At 42.7% G+C, this 18,189-nt stretch overlaps 1 protein-coding gene across 6 annotated transcripts in view; it reads right to left on the bottom strand.

The window, feature by feature from the left end:
* Nucleotides 1-18,189, bottom strand: part of DIP2A (disco interacting protein 2 homolog A) — a 99,654-nt gene that overhangs the window by 15,916 nt on the left and 65,549 nt on the right. For 5 of the 6 annotated variants that reach the window (XM_062602938.1, XM_062602939.1, XM_062602947.1 and 2 more), the window contains 13 exons: nt 18,058-18,181; nt 17,691-17,800; nt 17,178-17,280; nt 16,658-16,722; nt 16,284-16,377; nt 15,719-15,838; nt 14,204-14,318; nt 13,001-13,140; nt 5,611-5,747; nt 3,981-4,061; nt 3,656-3,783; nt 1,499-1,613; nt 191-392 (listed from right to left, as the gene is read on the bottom strand). In XM_062602938.1, coding sequence (XP_062458922.1) covers nt 191-392; nt 1,499-1,613; nt 3,656-3,783; nt 3,981-4,061; nt 5,611-5,747; nt 13,001-13,140; nt 14,204-14,318; nt 15,719-15,838; nt 16,284-16,377; nt 16,658-16,722; nt 17,178-17,280; nt 17,691-17,800; nt 18,058-18,181 — 1,534 coding nt within the window. Of the gene's footprint in view, nt 1-190; nt 393-532; nt 620-1,498; nt 1,614-3,655; nt 3,784-3,980; nt 4,062-5,610; nt 5,748-13,000; nt 13,141-14,203; nt 14,319-15,718; nt 15,839-16,283; nt 16,378-16,657; nt 16,723-17,177; nt 17,281-17,690; nt 17,801-18,057; nt 18,182-18,189 lie in introns of those variants that run through there. The other variant, XR_009961641.1, reaches the window with a different exon arrangement.

Here is an 18,189-nt window from a genome sequence, read left to right as displayed (position 1 = left end):
TGGGAATCAGGGCAGACTATAATGTAATGCCCACTCTGAGGTCTGGCATGCTCTGACAACACCCCAAGCTCTGCCAAGTCAGGCAGCTTAAAGCCATCCAACATGCACAGCACCGAGCGGCCTCTAGACCCCTCTCCATGCATCCCCCTAGAGACAGAAAGAGAACTAGGGAACAAGCTCCTTTCCTCACCTGGTTGTTTCTGCCGAGGCTTAGGCAGGTTAGTGACACAAGTGTGTGGACACATCAAGACATTACAAGGGTGCAGAGCACCCTCTAAAAAGCGTTGCTTGGTTTCTGAAATATGAATTCCTCCAAGTGGAGCCTTTGGCAAAGTGTTGGCTGGCACCAAGGCAAGACAGTAGACGCCCACTTGGTGAATGCTATCAACTGCCTTGATAGAAAGAAAGAAAGATGTTCCACGTTATGAACTGGATGTAGCTAGAGCAAGAATTTGAATTCAAGTCATTTAATAACATTAAGGTTTTTACTTGCACCACAATTTGCAAATAAAGGGTCCAATTCTGCACTCACTGAACTCATAGAAGTTGTGCCATGACTTCAATGGGAGCAGGAGCAGACCCAGGACTTTGCTTGTGCACTGTATCAAGGGGATGCCACCTGCACATCAGGGATTAGGAAAGTCTCTTAAAAGTGGGCAAAAAGTGCAGAGTTCTTAAAAAGCCAAAATGATATCACATCAAATTTAGCATGTATGGTACAACCACAGAAGCGCAGTAGAACATAAACCCACGAAAACAGGGAGGGAAAACATTTCGCTGCCTAAAACGTCAGTGTCTGGTTTAGCTGTGACACTTCTAAAAAGAGAAATAAAATACTTTTTCCCATGAAAAACAGCTTTTCTATTACCAGATATCCCCTCTGAAAAGACTGCAGAGACAAAATTAGAAACCATTATTACACAGCTGTCTTAGTCTTAAGAGAAATCCTCCCTTAAGATGTTCTCTCCTGCCTTCCTTTAGTTGTCCCTTTACCAGCATCTTCTTCCAGAACTGCCCTCTTGCTTTTTACTTAATGAGAACCAATGGATTAATTCTCAGTTCCTCAAATGCAATTCCCCTCTTAGCCTCCCCACAGAAACACAATAAAGTTACCACGGGAAGAGAATTTTTAATGCTTACTGTTGGAGATCTGGAATAAGGATATTAGTGACATAACAGGATTTCAGAGTCTGATACCTGGTGCTAAGTGTGTACTTAAACATTTTCAGGCTTAACTCTCCAGCCAGTATGAAATCAGCAGAGATATGGAGAATTTGAACAAAGAAAAACTATCATCCCAGTAGTATGAAGTTTAAAACCATGCTGAAATAAAGTCTGGTGACTGTTAACCCTTGAATACTAATCCGAAGTCAATTTATTACAGCTCTCTGTAGTTACACTGATAGGTTTTCCTTATGGAAAAAAAGGTGCTCTTAATATTCTCATTTCATACATCAGCCTTATTCACTTGTAAAGAGAGGAAGGACAGACTGACTACCTGTAGAACCCTGCTCATCCACTGAAAACTATCCTCCTCCGACGCGTCAGGGCGCTGCTCTGCCACAAGCACTATTCGATCATCATGCAAAACGGTGACAGAGAACACTGCTATCCTAAAATACAAAGGACAGAAGAATGATAGGATGCAACATCTGAGGAACACAGCAGGGTTTATTAGAATGTGGAAACGACTGCAACCTTTAATTGTCCTGCTTCACCACATACAGGCATTAGATATGCCAGATCATCACAAAATCACAGATAAACTGAGAGCAAATGTAGGTTCATTATTGTAATTTATTCCTATTGGGGGTCAAGAGAATTTGCAGTCACCAAATAGCACATGTTTAATACAGACAGGTTCCATATGCGCAGGGTCTCTACAAACCTTCCCTATGTAACTCCCATCATGGCTGCTGAACTTGCTGTACCTACATTTGATGTCCTTTCTGAAAGACAACTATGCCAAATTACTGACCAGCACGTCTAGTAATGCTTGCACTGAAAAAGACTTCCGCCCATCTGTGAATTACATTAGTTTTAGGCTTACATCTTCTAGGATAAAATATTAGTAATGCCTCAACCAGGTATGTGCCATTAGTTTTGTGAAAGTTGAATTGCAAAAGTGATGCAAAGATAAAGAAAGCTCAACTTTCACAGAATGGTTTGGGTTGGAAGGGATCTTTAAATCTCATGAAGTCCAACCCTACTCCTGCAATGAGCAGGGAGATCAGGTTGCTCAGAGCCCCATCCAACCTGACCATGACTGTTTCCAGGGCTACAGCATCAACCCCTATGTAACCTGCCCCAGTGTTTCACCACCCTTGTTGAAAAACTTTATTCATTGTATCTAGTCTAAACCTCCCCTCTCCTAGTTTAAAACCATGAACCCTTGTCCTGTTGCTACAGGCTGTATTAAAATGTCTGTCACTGTCTTTCTTGCAAGGCCCCTCTAGGTAAGGCCAAAATAATGTCTCCCCTTAAGGGGCCTTCTCTTCTCCAGGCTGAACCAGCCCAGCTCTCTCAGCCTGGCTCCAGAGCAGAGCTGCTCCGGCCCTCGCAGCATCTCCGTGGCCTCCTCTGGACTCACTCCAACAGCTCCATGTCCCTCTTGTGCTGTTGCCCCAGAGCTGGATCAGGAGTGCAGGGGGGGGTCTCCCCAAAGCACAGCAGAGGGGGAGAATCCCCTCCCTGAGCTGCTGCTCAAGCTCTGGGGGTGCAGCCCAGCACATGGCGGGGGGGTTCTGGGCTCAAGCTCTCATTGAAGCTGGACCATGGGGAGCTTCTCATCAGCGAACAACCCCAAGTCCTTTTCCTCAGGGCTGCTCTCAATCATTTCATCCCCCAGCCTGTATTAAATACTGGGGATTGCACAAATTCAGGTGCAGGACCTTGCCCTTGGCCTTGTTGAACATCATGAGATTCACACTGGCCCACTTCTTGAGCTTGTCCAGGTGCCCCTGGATGGTGCCCCATCCCACAGGTCAACCATTCAGCTTGATATCACCTGCAAACGTGTTGAGGGAGCACTTAACCCTACTGTCTGTGTTGTTGATGAAGATATTAAACAGTACTGGTCCCAGTATGGACCCCTGAGGGCACCACTCATCACTAACCTCCATGTGGACACTGAGCCCCTGAAGAGCAATAATGCTGGTGACACAACACATACTATCTTTGAGGTCCTGCAGCACCCTCAACACTTTAAGAGTTTATCCTTTAGAACACGCTGCGAAGCTCTTCCCTAGGCCAGTCTGTATGGAAGGCCCAAGTGGCCAAAGGGTAGTTGTGTTTTACATTTGGCATACAACCATCATTTGACTATCTTAAAAGAAGCTTTGAAAGAAGTTTTAAACAGACACTTAATGATCTATGTTTAATACTAAGTGAAATTAATTTCAAATCTATTATACATGAAGCATTGTATATATTGTATGTATACACTGAGGCTGTCAATATTTATCTTACACATTAGGAGGGACAGCCAAATTCTTACCTGGCATGTCACAACCTAGGGCCATCTTTCCTAAAAATACCCATGTAAAAATGCACAAGCAGAGCTCCTGCGTACACTATGCTACTTATTGATCATTTGCAGGTGAAAAAAGCAACAACAAAGTCCAATGAGCAGTGGTGAAGGTTTTAACCCACTTACCTTCCCCGATATACAAACTTCATGGGTTCGACAGCCAGTGCTGTGGCTACCACATCATCTGCGTTGTGCCTGCGGCCACTAACTGTCATTAGGCCGTCCAATTTTCCTACCACAAACACCAGATAGTCCTGAAAAGAAGACAGGGTTAGAAATAGAGGGGGAAAATCTCCAGACTCTGGGTGATACATGCTTGACTATAGCCAAAAATCATTCTCAAGATCCCAAGGTCACTGCCCTGACACAGAATGCTGATGAATTCAGGGGCATCGCTTAAGAGCTGGGAGTCGGGACAAAGCAGAGGCCCAGATGGCTCAGTCACACTTACAGGACCCACAAAGCCAAGCAATCCTGTCCTTGTGAAGGGTTGGTCTGAAACAGGCACTCCGGCTGCCGTCACTGGGATGGCCTGAAAGGACATGGAAGTATTGAGACACTCAGTCCTGGCAAGAAAAGTGAAGCTAAAATGCTTTCTGCTTCCGTTTCACTGCAGCTCTACATTCAGCTGAGAAATTACCCGATGACAACAGTTACTATCATGTCAAGTACCAACACCACACAGGGTTTTGGATAATGAAGAGCACACCTCTTCCAAACTCTGTGGTAGAATTCTTTATCTCTCAGCCATTTCGCCTTTGTAACAAGAGCTCACACTGCTTTTGAACTGGGATTTATAGTATACACTCAGACAGCACTTTATCAGGAAGTCCTTCTGTTGCTTGAGGTATGTACCCATGCACATCACCCCAACTGTGACGAACACTTTGCTATCAGAACCTTGAGAAAGTTCATTTAGCTGCAGTGATGGGGCTGCCTACAGCAGAGAACCAGAGCAAAGCATTAATCTCATCAGGTGGTTTCTTTGCCTTCCTCCCACCCCCCAGCTCTTCCATTCCATTAGGTTTCTTGCTGTCTCTCACTAGCACAGTGATGAAAGCTAAAGCTGTTTGAAGTGTTGAGGCTTGGCAAGCTGACAGAGCGAGCTTTTTTGTAGGAGAGGATGATGGTGAGGATTACTTTCATCTCTCTGGTAGAACTCCATATGTCAGCTGAGTCTTCCAACTGCTGTCCACTGTAACACTGTGTGTGTGTGTGCGACTCTTAAAGGACTTTCACTCCTTTCTTGCCAGAGAAGGGAAAACATGAAATTGGGATACCAGTGTGAGGAAAATCTGGGCAGAAAGATTGCTTTTGCTGTGATGAACTACAAGACTCAGGACTGATAGGCTACCATCCTTACTGTATCTTCATCCATGTATCTAGGAACGTAATTTCATATATCCAACAGCAAACCGCTTGGTGTCCTAAGCATTACAGCAAACCAACACTAAAGTTCATTTTGAAAAGCACACACAATTTGCAATACACAAAGGAAGCTTTTCTAGATGCACTTTGATTGCATGAAGCAGCTTGCATTTGCAACTTCTGACTTTATGTCCCAAGCTGTGCACCAACAGCTTTGAAATGTCTTCAGGTAACTTTACACAAGGCTGATGTGTTAATCCAGAACTAAGATGAATTAAAATGATAACACAGGCACAACACTGGACTGCAGAATACAGAGGCAGCTCACTGACTGCTCATTCTACTTTGTAGTTTTGGTTGTAATCACAGAATCCCAGTCTGGATCCCCAGGGCTGGAAGGCACATTAAGGCTTGCCCAGTCCCAATGCCCTGTCACGGACACCTTCCACTGGAGCAGGGTGCTCCAAGCCCCTGTGTCCAACCTGGCCTTGAACACTGCCAGGGATGGGGCAGCCACAGCTTCTCTGGGCACCCTGTGCCAGAGCCTCAGCACCCTCACAGGGAAGAGCTTCTGCCTAAGAGCTCATCTCAGTCTCCCCTGTTCTGGCAGGTTAAAGCCATTCCCCTTGGCCTGTCCCTACAGGCCCTTGTCCAAATTCCCTAAGAGACAGAATATAACAATAAAACTTGACATTACAAAGAGAAATACCAACCTCAAAAACATTCTTGGTGATTCCGAGGAGGCCGAAATACGCCATCCCAGTTGCACCTGAATTCACACATATTTCTCCAACCTCGTCAGCTTTGCACAGGTAAGGAGTCCCATCTACCTTCACAACACACACGTTTGCTAAAGGGAGAGAAAGAACACAGTCACAGCATCGGTATGCTTCAGCAGCTGACACAGACATTGCTTTGCCACTGACGGGCAGCTCAAGATTGTAATATCATTTATCTATCAGCTACAGCAAACACATGGCATGCAAGAGAGTTCCATCTTTTTGAGAGCCTGTGTAATGTGCTCTCCAAGATTACAGATCCAAGTTTGCCAATGCAATTTGTTTTTGCTACAGTGCTTCACAGTGTACCCATCACTGCAACCAAATCCAAAACCATAGCAATTTCTTTTCAAAAAGGTTTGATCAAGTACAAGCATACATGGGAGTAAAGATGAAAAATAAGAAGATACCTATCCTCAGTTTGATGCCCTTCTTTAATGCATTAAAAGAACTGCATTTCATAAAGGTGCTATTATCATTACCAATTTTCTCTTCCTACACTGAAATACTCTTGTTTCTGATCAAGGATATACACACTTGTAAAACAAACATCACACTGAGCTTTGGTCTGTCCACTGCTTATATCTGACTTCTGAAATCACTGTTTCCTCAGATGTTTCTCTGGCTAAGTAGAGCCCTTGCTTAAGCAGTCTGGATTTATCCTGTTGTAGTCCGAAAGGGAAGAAGAAGGAGGTGGAGGGATAAGGCACAAGGGACTCTGTAATTCTGTAACGCTTAAGCAGTGATGCAGAGAGAAGGGAAAGCACAATTTGTAGACATACACAAATGCTACATCCTGAACTCATTCACAAACATGGGAAACCTAACCTACAGTCCCCAGATGCTGCTCCATCCATGAAGCCCAAGGACTATCCTATCACCCTGATCAAGTCAAATAACCCAAAACAAACCAAGAAACTTACCAGTAACCAATGTATGGTACAGGCAGTGTACACGTACAATCTAACAGAAGGCAGAGTTCTGCCCTGCCATGTGATACTGCAAAGTGGAACCTGTACTCTTGCTTCTCCTTCTTTTCCTGCTTCATGTGTGACATACAAGAGAGTGCATCTACCACCATTTCAGTCTCTCTCAACAGCATTGCATCTGAAAAAGAATTAGAAAGAAGGGAAAAGCAGATGGGACGGGAATGTACATGTGGACTACACGTCACAAAGAACACTGATTACTGGTAAGTAAAGCTTGCTTTCTTCAAATGAGTCCACATGTACATTCTTATAGATGATGGCTCTCAGCAGTTAGCCCTGCCATGAGATTTCTGGCAGAGGATGAGAACCCTACTGTGCAAACAAATGACTGCACTGATGCCCTACTGAAGACTGGATTCAGCTTTGGAATGTTTCAGGACCAGCACAGCAGGAAGGCAAGAAGAATGCCAGAAGCCTGCACCAGCAGAAGGTGCCTGATGAGTGTTAGAAAGTGCTCTCTTGTTCCTCTCTCACATTTTCCTAGTGGATCCGTATGCAACTGATATCCATTTGGATTGTTACTGTGTGCTAACAGCGGAACTGCACGATCTTCTTGAGGTCAGCAAGTCTTCCTAAAAAGCCTGGGTCCATGAGCATAAAAACAAGAGGGACTTCTCTGCACTCCAGCCTTGAGTTTTCACTTCTGTTCTAGAAGCATGAAGCCTTAAGAAAAATACTAAAAGACCAGGATAAAATGCCTCTATCCCACCACTGCTGAAGGGTTTCTGGAGAAACCTCATCTCTGAAGAAAACAGCATATGGGGGTGTCCAATGCGAGGACCTGAATCCTTCCTGGGAAGGGCAACAGGCATAGAGCAAGCCAAATTCCTAGATTAGGATGAACAAGAATATAGACCCTAAAAGTGGTCACACAAGCATCCAAAGCACAACATTTAAATTGGAAGAAAATGTCCCATCACAAGTGAACTCATTGCCACAGATCTCCAAGAGAAGAAGGTAAGCAGTGGCAAGATGTTGTGCCATCACGTGAAGACAGAAACACACTGATGATGACTGTGATAAATTCTAATGACTGAGTGGGAACAAGGTACTGCTACCTCACATTCACAATCTCGGGAAAAAGACTGAAAGCTTCACACAGTTGTTCTGTAACAGCACCTTTCATAAATCAGGTACTTGAGATGAAGGAACCAGATTCCTCTGCAGGGAAAATGCGTTGTGGTAACTACCAGAATCTGGGCAGATATTTTCTGAGACACAGACAGAGGAAACAGTAACACCCAAGAGACCCACAGATGGAAGACACAGTAAGGATCCTGCCACTTGAGAAATGCCAACCATTCTCCTTGAACTTCTGGGAAAGGTACTGAGTACAGTCACAGTCCAGAACTTGAAACTGTAGATGCAGAAGTTCATTGGCAGAAGCCCAAGATCTGGCACTAACCCAGAGTTTTTGCTTGAGTGTAAGAAAGCGGCTGCCTCAGCACTCTTCCTATGAGGCAGGCTTTGTATGATTGGGAGCTATAGGGATACAGATCTTCTGGATTAGAGAGGGTAACTCTTTTGCCAAAGAAAGAATTTGAGAAGGATCCCTCTAAAACAACGGAAACACTTTGTTGGGAAGTTTCAGGGAGGTAAACTTAACTGAATACCCATAGCATCCATATTCAGGTCCAAGCATAAGGTATAATAAGCTTTCAAGATGACACAACAGTTGCATCCCAGGTGATGTGAAAGTTGGAGGCACACAGCAGGCAGAAGAGAGGCTTGGTACTCTCCCTTCCATCTTTACCAGTGCAATATGAAAACTATGAACAAATGATTGTTTTGAGCCAAATACTGCTTCTTAGCAACATCAGTCCTAGACAGAAACAATGCAAAACAGTCCAAGGTAGTCAACAGGAGAGGCAAAACATCAACACTTCAGGAGCTGCAGAGAAGGTTCCACAGGAATGCATACTAGCTTCTCTCTTAAGAATTCCCATGCTATCTCTGATGGGAAGGTTTCTTCATGGATGCTTGCATGTCCTTGTGATTGGCATTCATGGTAGATGATGAAAGTGAACAGCCAAGGCAACTGAAGAGAATCTGGCATCAAGAGCAGCTTATGGGTTAAACACCAGTGACACAGGACATGACCCTGGTGCTGAGGGGTCTGTTGAACAAGATCCCCTAAGCAGGTGGGCTCAGTGTCTCAGAACAAATAGCAAGATGTGAAGAAAAGGAGGGCAGAAGTGGACACTTTATTCATGACCTTTTCATCAGCTGGCACCTCAAGGTATCTTCTGGTATGCCAGGGATCTTCAAGGGTAAGGAGATCAACCCATTCGGCTTGACTGAGCGAACCTCAGCATGACAACTACTTCTTGGCTAGGAGACTTCTTTCACAGCAAAGAAGGCTCCAAATGAACCAAACTGTTTGATCAATGTTTGACCAAATGAACACAAGCTTACGTGTCGTAAGACGATTGAGAGACTGGGGTACGCAGTCACTTCAGTGTATTCAGTGAGGATAAGAAGATGCAACAAAGCCTTCAGGAATGGCATCTGACTCAAATTAGGCTTTTGGTGAAAGCACAGCAATGTAAGGAAAGGAAAAAATACAAACCCAAAACCAGATAAAGAGCACGACTCATTAGTCAGCAGAGTAATTCAAGAGGGCAACTAACAGGAAAGGAAATGGTGGTATGTTCTCTCCTGTATGCCAAACACCAAGTGAGAATGGACAGAGCACATCCTCCATAATACTACACAGGAAAAACCACAAATCTTACTAGGTAAGGCACAAGTATAGCCACTGTTAGAATGTACATGCAGACTCATTTGGAAATAAGTCAGTAGTTTCCTTAAGTCATTCATTTCATTTGGCACACATCTCCAAATGACTGCTGGCCTTTTTACTTTCTTCCTACTCTGGAAACTTGGAACAATTTTCTTTTAAGAGACACTCAGGATAAAGGATCATCCTCTAGAAAGAATTCTACTGCATTGCCTTCTGACTTAAGGAACATACAGAGAAATTTCTGCTAAAAATATATCTTCAGACCTGGAATTTGCATCATTTGGTCAAATTGAAGCTAATTTGCCCCAGACATTGATAGCCCAATGCTGATTAGAGCTTTAAAAGAGTTAATTCGTTAAATTGCCCAACTATGCTTAACCTACAAGAAGTTTTGCCACTTGCTACTGTATTTTAAAATAGCCATAGTGATCATTTATAAGTCTTATCACTCTGAGGCACTAAATGGATATTCATTTAACTGTTCTCCCCTCACACAATCAGACAAGTCACTTGATGTTTCTTACTGATGTAGAAAGTCACGCTGTGTTGCAAATTGTCTGTCAATGGCATCCTAAACCTGAAGGAGAGATTAGATTTGCCAGACAATGCTCCAAGGCATTTCACAAGGACAGGGATATGGTTTTCATTAACAACTTACATAGAAGAGGAAGGTAAATTACTTATCCACAAACATACAGGTAGTCTTCCGACATCATAAGCAGACTTGAACCCATCACTGAGCAAATGCACTACAGACGATTAACCAAGTGGCTTTACAGTTCTAATGGTTGAATATGAAGAGCAACTTAAGCTGCAACACAAGCATAAGCTGCTTTGTACCTTAGTGCAGTCAAGCACCCTCTGCCCAGAGCACAAGCCTACCGCAAAGCCAGGAGGATCTCCATGTGATAAACTGATCCAGAGAAAGATTTCCTTTGATCCTGCATCAGATATCACTTTTCTGAACTCTGGAAAACTGGACCAAAATCAAGGTCAACCTCAGTCAGTTCACCAAAGGATCCACGACTAACTGAAGGGCATGCAAGCTTTTTCTCTCCACGTCCCTGTGATTAACCCATAATCTAAGTAGAAGAGTCCAGCTGAATTTCAGTGGGTTTTAAAGGACACCAGTAGTGAGAACAGGCAAACCAGACAGCAGTAGCAGTAGAATACCGTCTGTATTCTAGTCCAAGTGGAAAAACAATCATTTTGTTGAGACACAGAAGCCACTTGCAGCTTCTCGGACTTTGCAGACAAGCTTAACAACCTGAATTTGACCATTCAGATGAACCATTAAGTGAGATTAGCTCACCAGACTCTTCCCCCCCCCCCCCCCCCCGGCATTTGCTCATGTTTTCACATTAAGACCATACAACAACACACAGACACTAACCTCAGTGCCTGTATTGACACTGGCCTGCCTTTACAGCCTTACTTCCTCAAGTGTTAAGCTGGAGTTATTTACTGAATGTGAATATAAGTTCGTTAAGAAACTGAACCACCAACCTTGCTGGCTGCAAAGTACTTCTGGGAGCAAGGAGGAAAACGAAACAAGACCAGTGCCACTTGCTACATGATGGCTCAGATTTTTATCAGCAGATGGAGAAGTGTCTGCCTCCTCTTACTCAAAATGAGGCCCTTGCTGTACAGCGAAGAGGCGGTTGCTGAAATAGCACCAAATGGAATCCCAGACTGGTTTGTGTTGGAAGAGACATTAAAGCTCATCCGGTTCCAACCCCCTGCCACGGGCAGGGACACCTTCCACTAGAGCAGGTTGCTCCAAGCCCCTGTGTCCAACCTGGCCTTGAACACTGCCACGGATGGGGCAGCCACAGCTTCTCTGGGCACCCTGTGCCAGCGCCTCAGCGCCCTCACAGTAAAGAACTTTTCCTTACATCTAACCTGAACTTCCTGTTTCAGTTTGAACCCATCATCCCTTGCCCCTTCACTACAGTCCCTGAAGAAGAGGTGGCTCTCCTCTTCTCTGTACCTTGAGTAAATGCTCTGCAAAGAGGAAGGCTTTGGAACCACAGCTCAGCAAGAAATTAAATTCATAATGGGACCACTAACAGCAGAGCCACAGGTGCCAAGGAACTAGAATGAATCAGGTTCTTTGGTCACTACACAGTAAACCTGAAAGAGTAAGGAGAATTCAAATAAACCTCATCCTCTCCAAGCACACCCAGACCAGGTCAGGACAGGGCCTGAAGCCAATGGTACCCTCAGACAGATAGTGCCAAGGCACATTACACTACCGACCTAAATGCTGCCATCTTCACTTCTGGAGTAGACGGCACTAAGTGGTCTTTCAGGACACACAGCCGAGTCCTTGTCCACAGTGTTAGGTCTGGCTTGGCACCCTAACTGTATTCATCTTCCTTAGAGTGCTTTCCTCTCCTCTCCAAGTAATTCATGACTCAGGAGCATAGCCTCAAAAGAGAACAACAGGGAAGAGACAAAGCCTCTCCTTAAATCCACTCAATGGGCTGGGGAACAATACCCGTATCTACCTACTTTAAGAAGCACAGCGTTGCAAACAGATGTCATTAAGAAACTGAGGTTAATCCAGGACTGACCAGTTTGCTGGGATATGCAGACTAGGGTCCTCAGAATGGCTGAGGTTGGAAGGGACCTCCCGAAGTCATCTGGTCCAACCCCTCAACTCAAGCAAGGCTACCTAGAGCCAGTTGCCTAGGACCATGTCCAGACAGCTTTTTAATAGCTCCAAGAATGAAGGCTCCACAAGCTCCCATCAGGGCCCATGTACATGTGCACTTTGCCTAAGTATTCCTCAGCGTCATCTCTTCTACCAAGAGTACGTCTTCCTTGCTGAGGGTTTGTCTGGTTTGAAGAAAAGGAAGCTGAAGGAGGACTTTCTTTGCTCTCTGCAGCTTCCTGAGGAGTGGAAGTGAAGAGGGAGGTGCTGATCTCCCTGTTATCCAGTGATAAGACATGTGGGAAGGGTTCAAAGCTGTGTCAGGGGAGGTTTAAATTGGACATTAGGCAGCATTTCTTTACTGAGAGGGTGGTCAAATGCCCCAGGTCACTCCGGAGACCAAGAGAGGTGGTCAATGCCCCAAGCCTGTCAGTATTTAAGAGGCATTTGGACAATAACATGCTTTAACTTTTGGTCAGCCCTGAACTGGTCAGGAAGGTGGGCTAGATGATCTTTGTACGTCCCTTCCAACTGGGATATTCTGTTCTGTTGCCTTCTAACATGTGGACTATCACTCCTGGATGAAAGACAGAATATTTCTTAATACAGTTTGTGTTTTGTTTTATTCTGTTGTATCTGTTATTCAGTCAGCACTAATGCTAACAAGTGAATACTAAACCAGTTCTGCACACCAGCCAAAAGCATCTGCCTGTACCAAAACCTACAGTCATTCAAATTTACTGTGGATTAATCTCTACTGAAAACACTGAATAATCTAATTGAGACAGTATTTACTTGCCATGTGTTTAGGTAATGTGTCAAAATGTTAAGTCATACCACCTTAAAGGTATTTATCATTTGACATTCTGCTTTATTTCATAAGAGTAAAATAACTGATGTGGAATATGCTTAAACCTACATGAAATACTCTCCTACCTCCAGGCATAATCTGACCAACATCCTGTACAGTTAACACTGACAACTTCTCTTCTGTATCCACTCTTATCACGCCAAAACTCAGACAATTCATAGATAACACTGCTTTTCCTGGAGGAGGCCCACCCAGTTCTGGAGGTCTGCAAAGCAGAAAGTCAAATCAGATATGAAGCAACAGACCGATGGCAATATGGTCATCACAAACATTGTGCGGAGGTTAAGAGAAGTAATAGTTTCTCATTTTAAACAAATAAGTGTTCAAGATTGGTAATACATTTTAATTAGATGAAAAAAGACCTAGAACAAACACCATGTAGCTTCCTCTCACTCAAAAATGTTACAGAGAGGATTTAGTTCTACTATGGGCAAAGAAGTGCCAAGAATAAGCATTCAAAGGATAAATTTTCTAAACCCCATGGAAAATGAGGAAGTGTTTGGAGGACTCGGCACTTCTTACACTGAGCAGAATTGATCGAACACCAACACCTCCATTCTGTGTAACTGTTCAACTTTCAGGATGTAGCAGAGCAAAAGATTCCAGATGCTAATGCAAAAACCAGTTCTTGAAGTGCACTTATTAATACTTGGGAAATGTCACTTCTCCCACCAGAGAAAGAACTCTCCAAAATCTCAAAGTTTTCTTGAAATTGATTTTCCAAAAAAGTACATTTTGATCAAACCCACTTTCAATAAATGCCAGTATATTCCATCCACACAGCTGCTAATAATCAGAGTACTGCCTTTTTTCAGAGCATCTCTTGCTACCTCCAGAATTCTAATGGTATTTTTCAGACCACTTATAAGTATTTCCTTCTTTCTTTAGCCCTCTGTTTAAAAGCCATTGTATATAAGCAATTACTTGAAGATTCAGCATCTTCTTCCTGCCAATAAATAACAGTCTGGTTTTTGGGGGCATTTTGTAAAGGTCCTCCAGCAACAACGAGCACGAGACCTCACTTTCTTACGCTGTTAAAAACCCCAACCTTATGGCTGACTACCTTTAGAAAATCTTAGACTTTTTAAAGAAAACAAACAAAAATCCCCCATCCTTCAATGCAGGAGATACCTGTGAGCCTCAAACTTCTCTCTGAGCCTTTGGGCATCGCTGTGTGGGTGATGATCTTTACTGACTCTCCTTTTAAAACCAGATATATTTCAGTAGTCAAGAAATGCTTAAGTTTCCTTCTCAGAAAAGAGAATTACCTGCGAATAGCAACAGTCAGTGCCTCTGAAGAACTAGCACAGGGACAGATAACTTCTGGTCTCAAACCTCGGGACTGAAATACATTCAGGAATGCATCACATGAAGATATTGACCCTAAAAAGAACAATCACACAGTTGGAAACATTTTGCAAGGCCCGGAAAGGGTGAGCTGCAGAACTTCAAAGCTTGTGCTCAGCCAAACAAATATGGTTGCATCCATCCACAAAACCAACATACTTGCCTAAAAGACATTCCAGCCTATTACTAGATGTTAGATTTGGAGGAAAACCACCCAGTGGTTAACAACTAATTCACTGCATGACATTCAAAACTGCCTCCTCTCTTTCTCTGGCAGCACTTTGGGACACTTAACATCATGGGAAGTTCTTCAGTGATCAGAATATTTTGTCACTAACAGCAACTGTATCTGTTGGCTTCCTATATAGCTCCTCTAGAAGCAACCAGTGTTTCTTATAGATGTCACAGAGCCAAAGCATTTAGAAGTTAACATCAGATACTTATGACGTATCTTCAGTTCAGTTCAGAACTTTACTTGGCCTTTAGGACTCAGCCCAAAATGCAAGAGAACACGGCATCACCTACAGCTTTTTATTTTACAGTTGTGGAATTGCAGCACATAATGCAAAGCAGCAAACTTCACCGATTATTCTACATCCTAGGTGTAATTTCAGGTCAATTTATCTAAGAGTACAGCACTAATAAAAAGATGAAGTTAAAAAAAAATGAATCTACACAGCTGAATATAGCTAAGAAGTGCAAGCAACAAGGAAATAGCAGTGGTATCATAAGCATATATATAGCATTTTACTATAGACTGAACTGCCTAACTTTAAGCATCAGCTCTGAAACAGTGTTTACAACAAATAACATCTTAGTTTCAGGTTTTCATCTTCTGCCAGCAGGATTTGTAGACCTCTCATTATGCAACTGCAAGGAATCTGAAACACTTGGTTTTCTGGTGTATGAGAACAGCAAAATCAAGCAACTAAGGTATATTCTTACCACCTCCTGGTTGCTTCCTCTCGTTACTGTAAACCACCACCATATGAGTGACAGAGAAAGGCAAGAACCTACCACATACTCTAGTTAATATTGTCTTGGTTTTGAGTTAAGGCTGTGACTGCTTCCATTTTTATGTCCTTGCACATGGCTGAGACAAGCCCTAGGGGCATGTACAGAATCACACACTGCAACTCAAAAGATTTTATGTCTACATGCAATACATAAGCAACTACTACTGAAAATGCCATTATGATTTACTTGAAAATTGAAAAGCTTCTTTCAAAATCATGTTGCCAACTATTCATTATGGAAAGAATAATCCTTCAGAATATTTTCTATGGAAGTTCTGTTCCAGTGTCCTTTGCAAAGAAATACTGCTACTGAAGATGAACTACAGCCAGTGCTGCCGAGCTCCTAGAGTGCAGACGCAGAGCTGTGTGATTTACAGTGTGCTTCAGCTCACCTTGAACTGAAAAAGCACCCATACTCACATGGATTAGCTCCATCTGCCACTAGTAACATTCGCAAAGAGCTCAGACTGACATCTCTCTGATCCCTCTGAGCCAAAAGTGACCAGTGCATATCACGAGATTTGACTACTGCTACACGGGCTGAAAGTAAAAACACAATTATGGTGCATGTGCAGAACAAAATAAACACCAGTTAGATACTTTTGTGTATATAAATTTATGAAACAGATTCCAAACCTAAAGAACAAACACAAATGCCAAATATTTAACTGCTATGACACATTCATACTCAATGCCTCCAGATGGACTTGATTGTAAAGAATTTAAATATTTACTATAAATTTCAATATTGAGGTGAGAAAAAGAGGCTCTTTAAAGGTCTATCAGAGGAAGCCATCAACATCACTCAGCAATGAATCTCTCAGTCCACATGTAACTGAAATGGGAGTACCTTAAAGCTGTGGCAAACAAAGTCAGCTGGATAATGCAGCATTGGCCTCAGCTAGAGCAGGTATTTTATACAATTATTTTCATTTCCTTAAATCATCCATAAAGAGATGGGTTAAGTAAAATATTTTAGGGTTACCTTTGTACAAGCAGACCTTCTGTATCCAGGAAAGTGGATTAACCTTCATTAATGCATAGGGAATACTGATGACATGCATCCTGTTCATAACACTCTGTGAGAAAAGTATTGACAAATTAGACCTTCAAGTGGCTCAAAGAATACACAGCATGTACTTAAAAAACAAACTACCACAGCTACAGGGTAACTCTTACATTTAGCTGTGAGAACTATGCGTAAAAACATCAGCTATGCCTGTGCAGCCTGTTACTGAAACATATAAATACTGAAATGCAAATAGTTTGAGAAAGTTCATTCCTTCATTCCCATACCAATACTCTACCCCTGAAAGAAGCAACTCGCTGCAGGGTTTTTTCATTCATTCCAATACTCACTGTTAATACTCCATGCCAAAGGCCAGCATCTCTTTTGAAATCCAAGACATTTGTTAGTGTTTCAGCTGAAAGCAATGGAAAAAATATAAAGTCTTTAGAAGCGTATTTATGAGGCTATTCAAGAACTCAAAATATTTGCTAAGGCAACTATGAAACTCCCAAAACTACTAAGAAATCAAAGCTATGCTCCCCTTCCTTATTGCCTATAACAGACTGCTTAAGCTGGAAGTGTGTGACTTTACTTCCAACAACCATCTTTAAATTATGAAGTCTGAAAAATCCAGACTCTTGAATAAAATTGATAAGGATCCTAGGTTAAAACCATTTAACAAACATTGATTATCATTTCACAAGTGGCTTCATATCACACCAGTTATGAAAGAGGAAGTTTGTCTTTCCCTTTGCAGTTAAAGCTACTGCTTATCTAAAGTTCTTTTAAGACAATAAATATGATTTTGCAACATAAATGGTCTGACTATTCAAAGCTGTGAGTAGCATTTTGAAGTTGTACCTAACTTACCTTCTGAATAACCACATGCCTGAGTCAATGCGTGACAGTGTGCCAGCATGGAAGCATGAGATACAGTAATGCCCACTGTGCTGCCCTCTTTACTTGTTTTGTACTGAGAAGAGGAAGTTTACAAAAGCATTAGATTAACACCAAGATCTACAAGATTTACAGCAATGAACTGAAAGGATATTTGACTATAAAACTGAAGTGAGCTTTTTAACGAAATCAAAAAGCTAGCATAAGACATTAATGTTTGGAGAATACACCAATACCGTATAAAATCTCACTGTTTGTCTATCCCAACTGAACATATTGTCCCAGGGATCCAAAAATGCCAATTACCCCGAATCTTCAGGCAACTACTCAATTGAGTTTGCCTGGCAACCCCGGGGTAACATCCTTGCTCCACAGTTAAAAATACTATAGCAATTTCCTTTATTGCATCAAGAGAAGAGAAGAAAATGTGCTGGGATATAAACTACAACAGAGTAACTGTAAATTAGGTATATTATACTGGATCACCTCAATATAAGCAATCTCAGCACTGGCATCCCGTACTTGTGGATGCCAGTCCTTAGCTGGTTTTGCCAGATGCTTCCCATCGATCACAAACCACATGAGATGAGGCCAGCCTTCAAAGAAAAAGAGAAGTTACTGTCCTTACTGTCCCAAAAATCAGATTTCCCCCCTTCCAGTATTCAGGCATAACAACAGGAGGCAAGCAAAAGCTGCAGCATCACCCCCCTGACAGGAAGAAGCAGCACTAAGTAATGACGTGACAATCAAGGCAGTTCTTTGTATGTGTGCCTCAGAAATTGTTGTTTAATAGCAACAGTGGATATACCTGCTCTTTATCCTATAAAGAAATAGGAGTAGCTTCAAAACATACCTTTGAATGTCACCACCTCACCAGTCTGAGCTTTAGGAAGGCCTTTTTGACAGGCATCAGTGGTTAAAGCTAGTGTTACTCCACAACTGCCCAAAAGAAATCCAATTTGCTGACTGCCAGCATCCTACAGAG

The sequence above is a fragment of the Pezoporus occidentalis genome, unplaced genomic scaffold, assembly GCF_034315485.1.
Source record: "Pezoporus occidentalis ecotype Australia unplaced genomic scaffold, CSIRO_AGI_Poc_V1 ctg118, whole genome shotgun sequence".
Classification (NCBI taxonomy): domain Eukaryota; kingdom Metazoa; phylum Chordata; class Aves; order Psittaciformes; family Psittacidae; genus Pezoporus; species Pezoporus occidentalis.
This window is presented reverse-complemented; position numbering and strand designations above follow the sequence as displayed.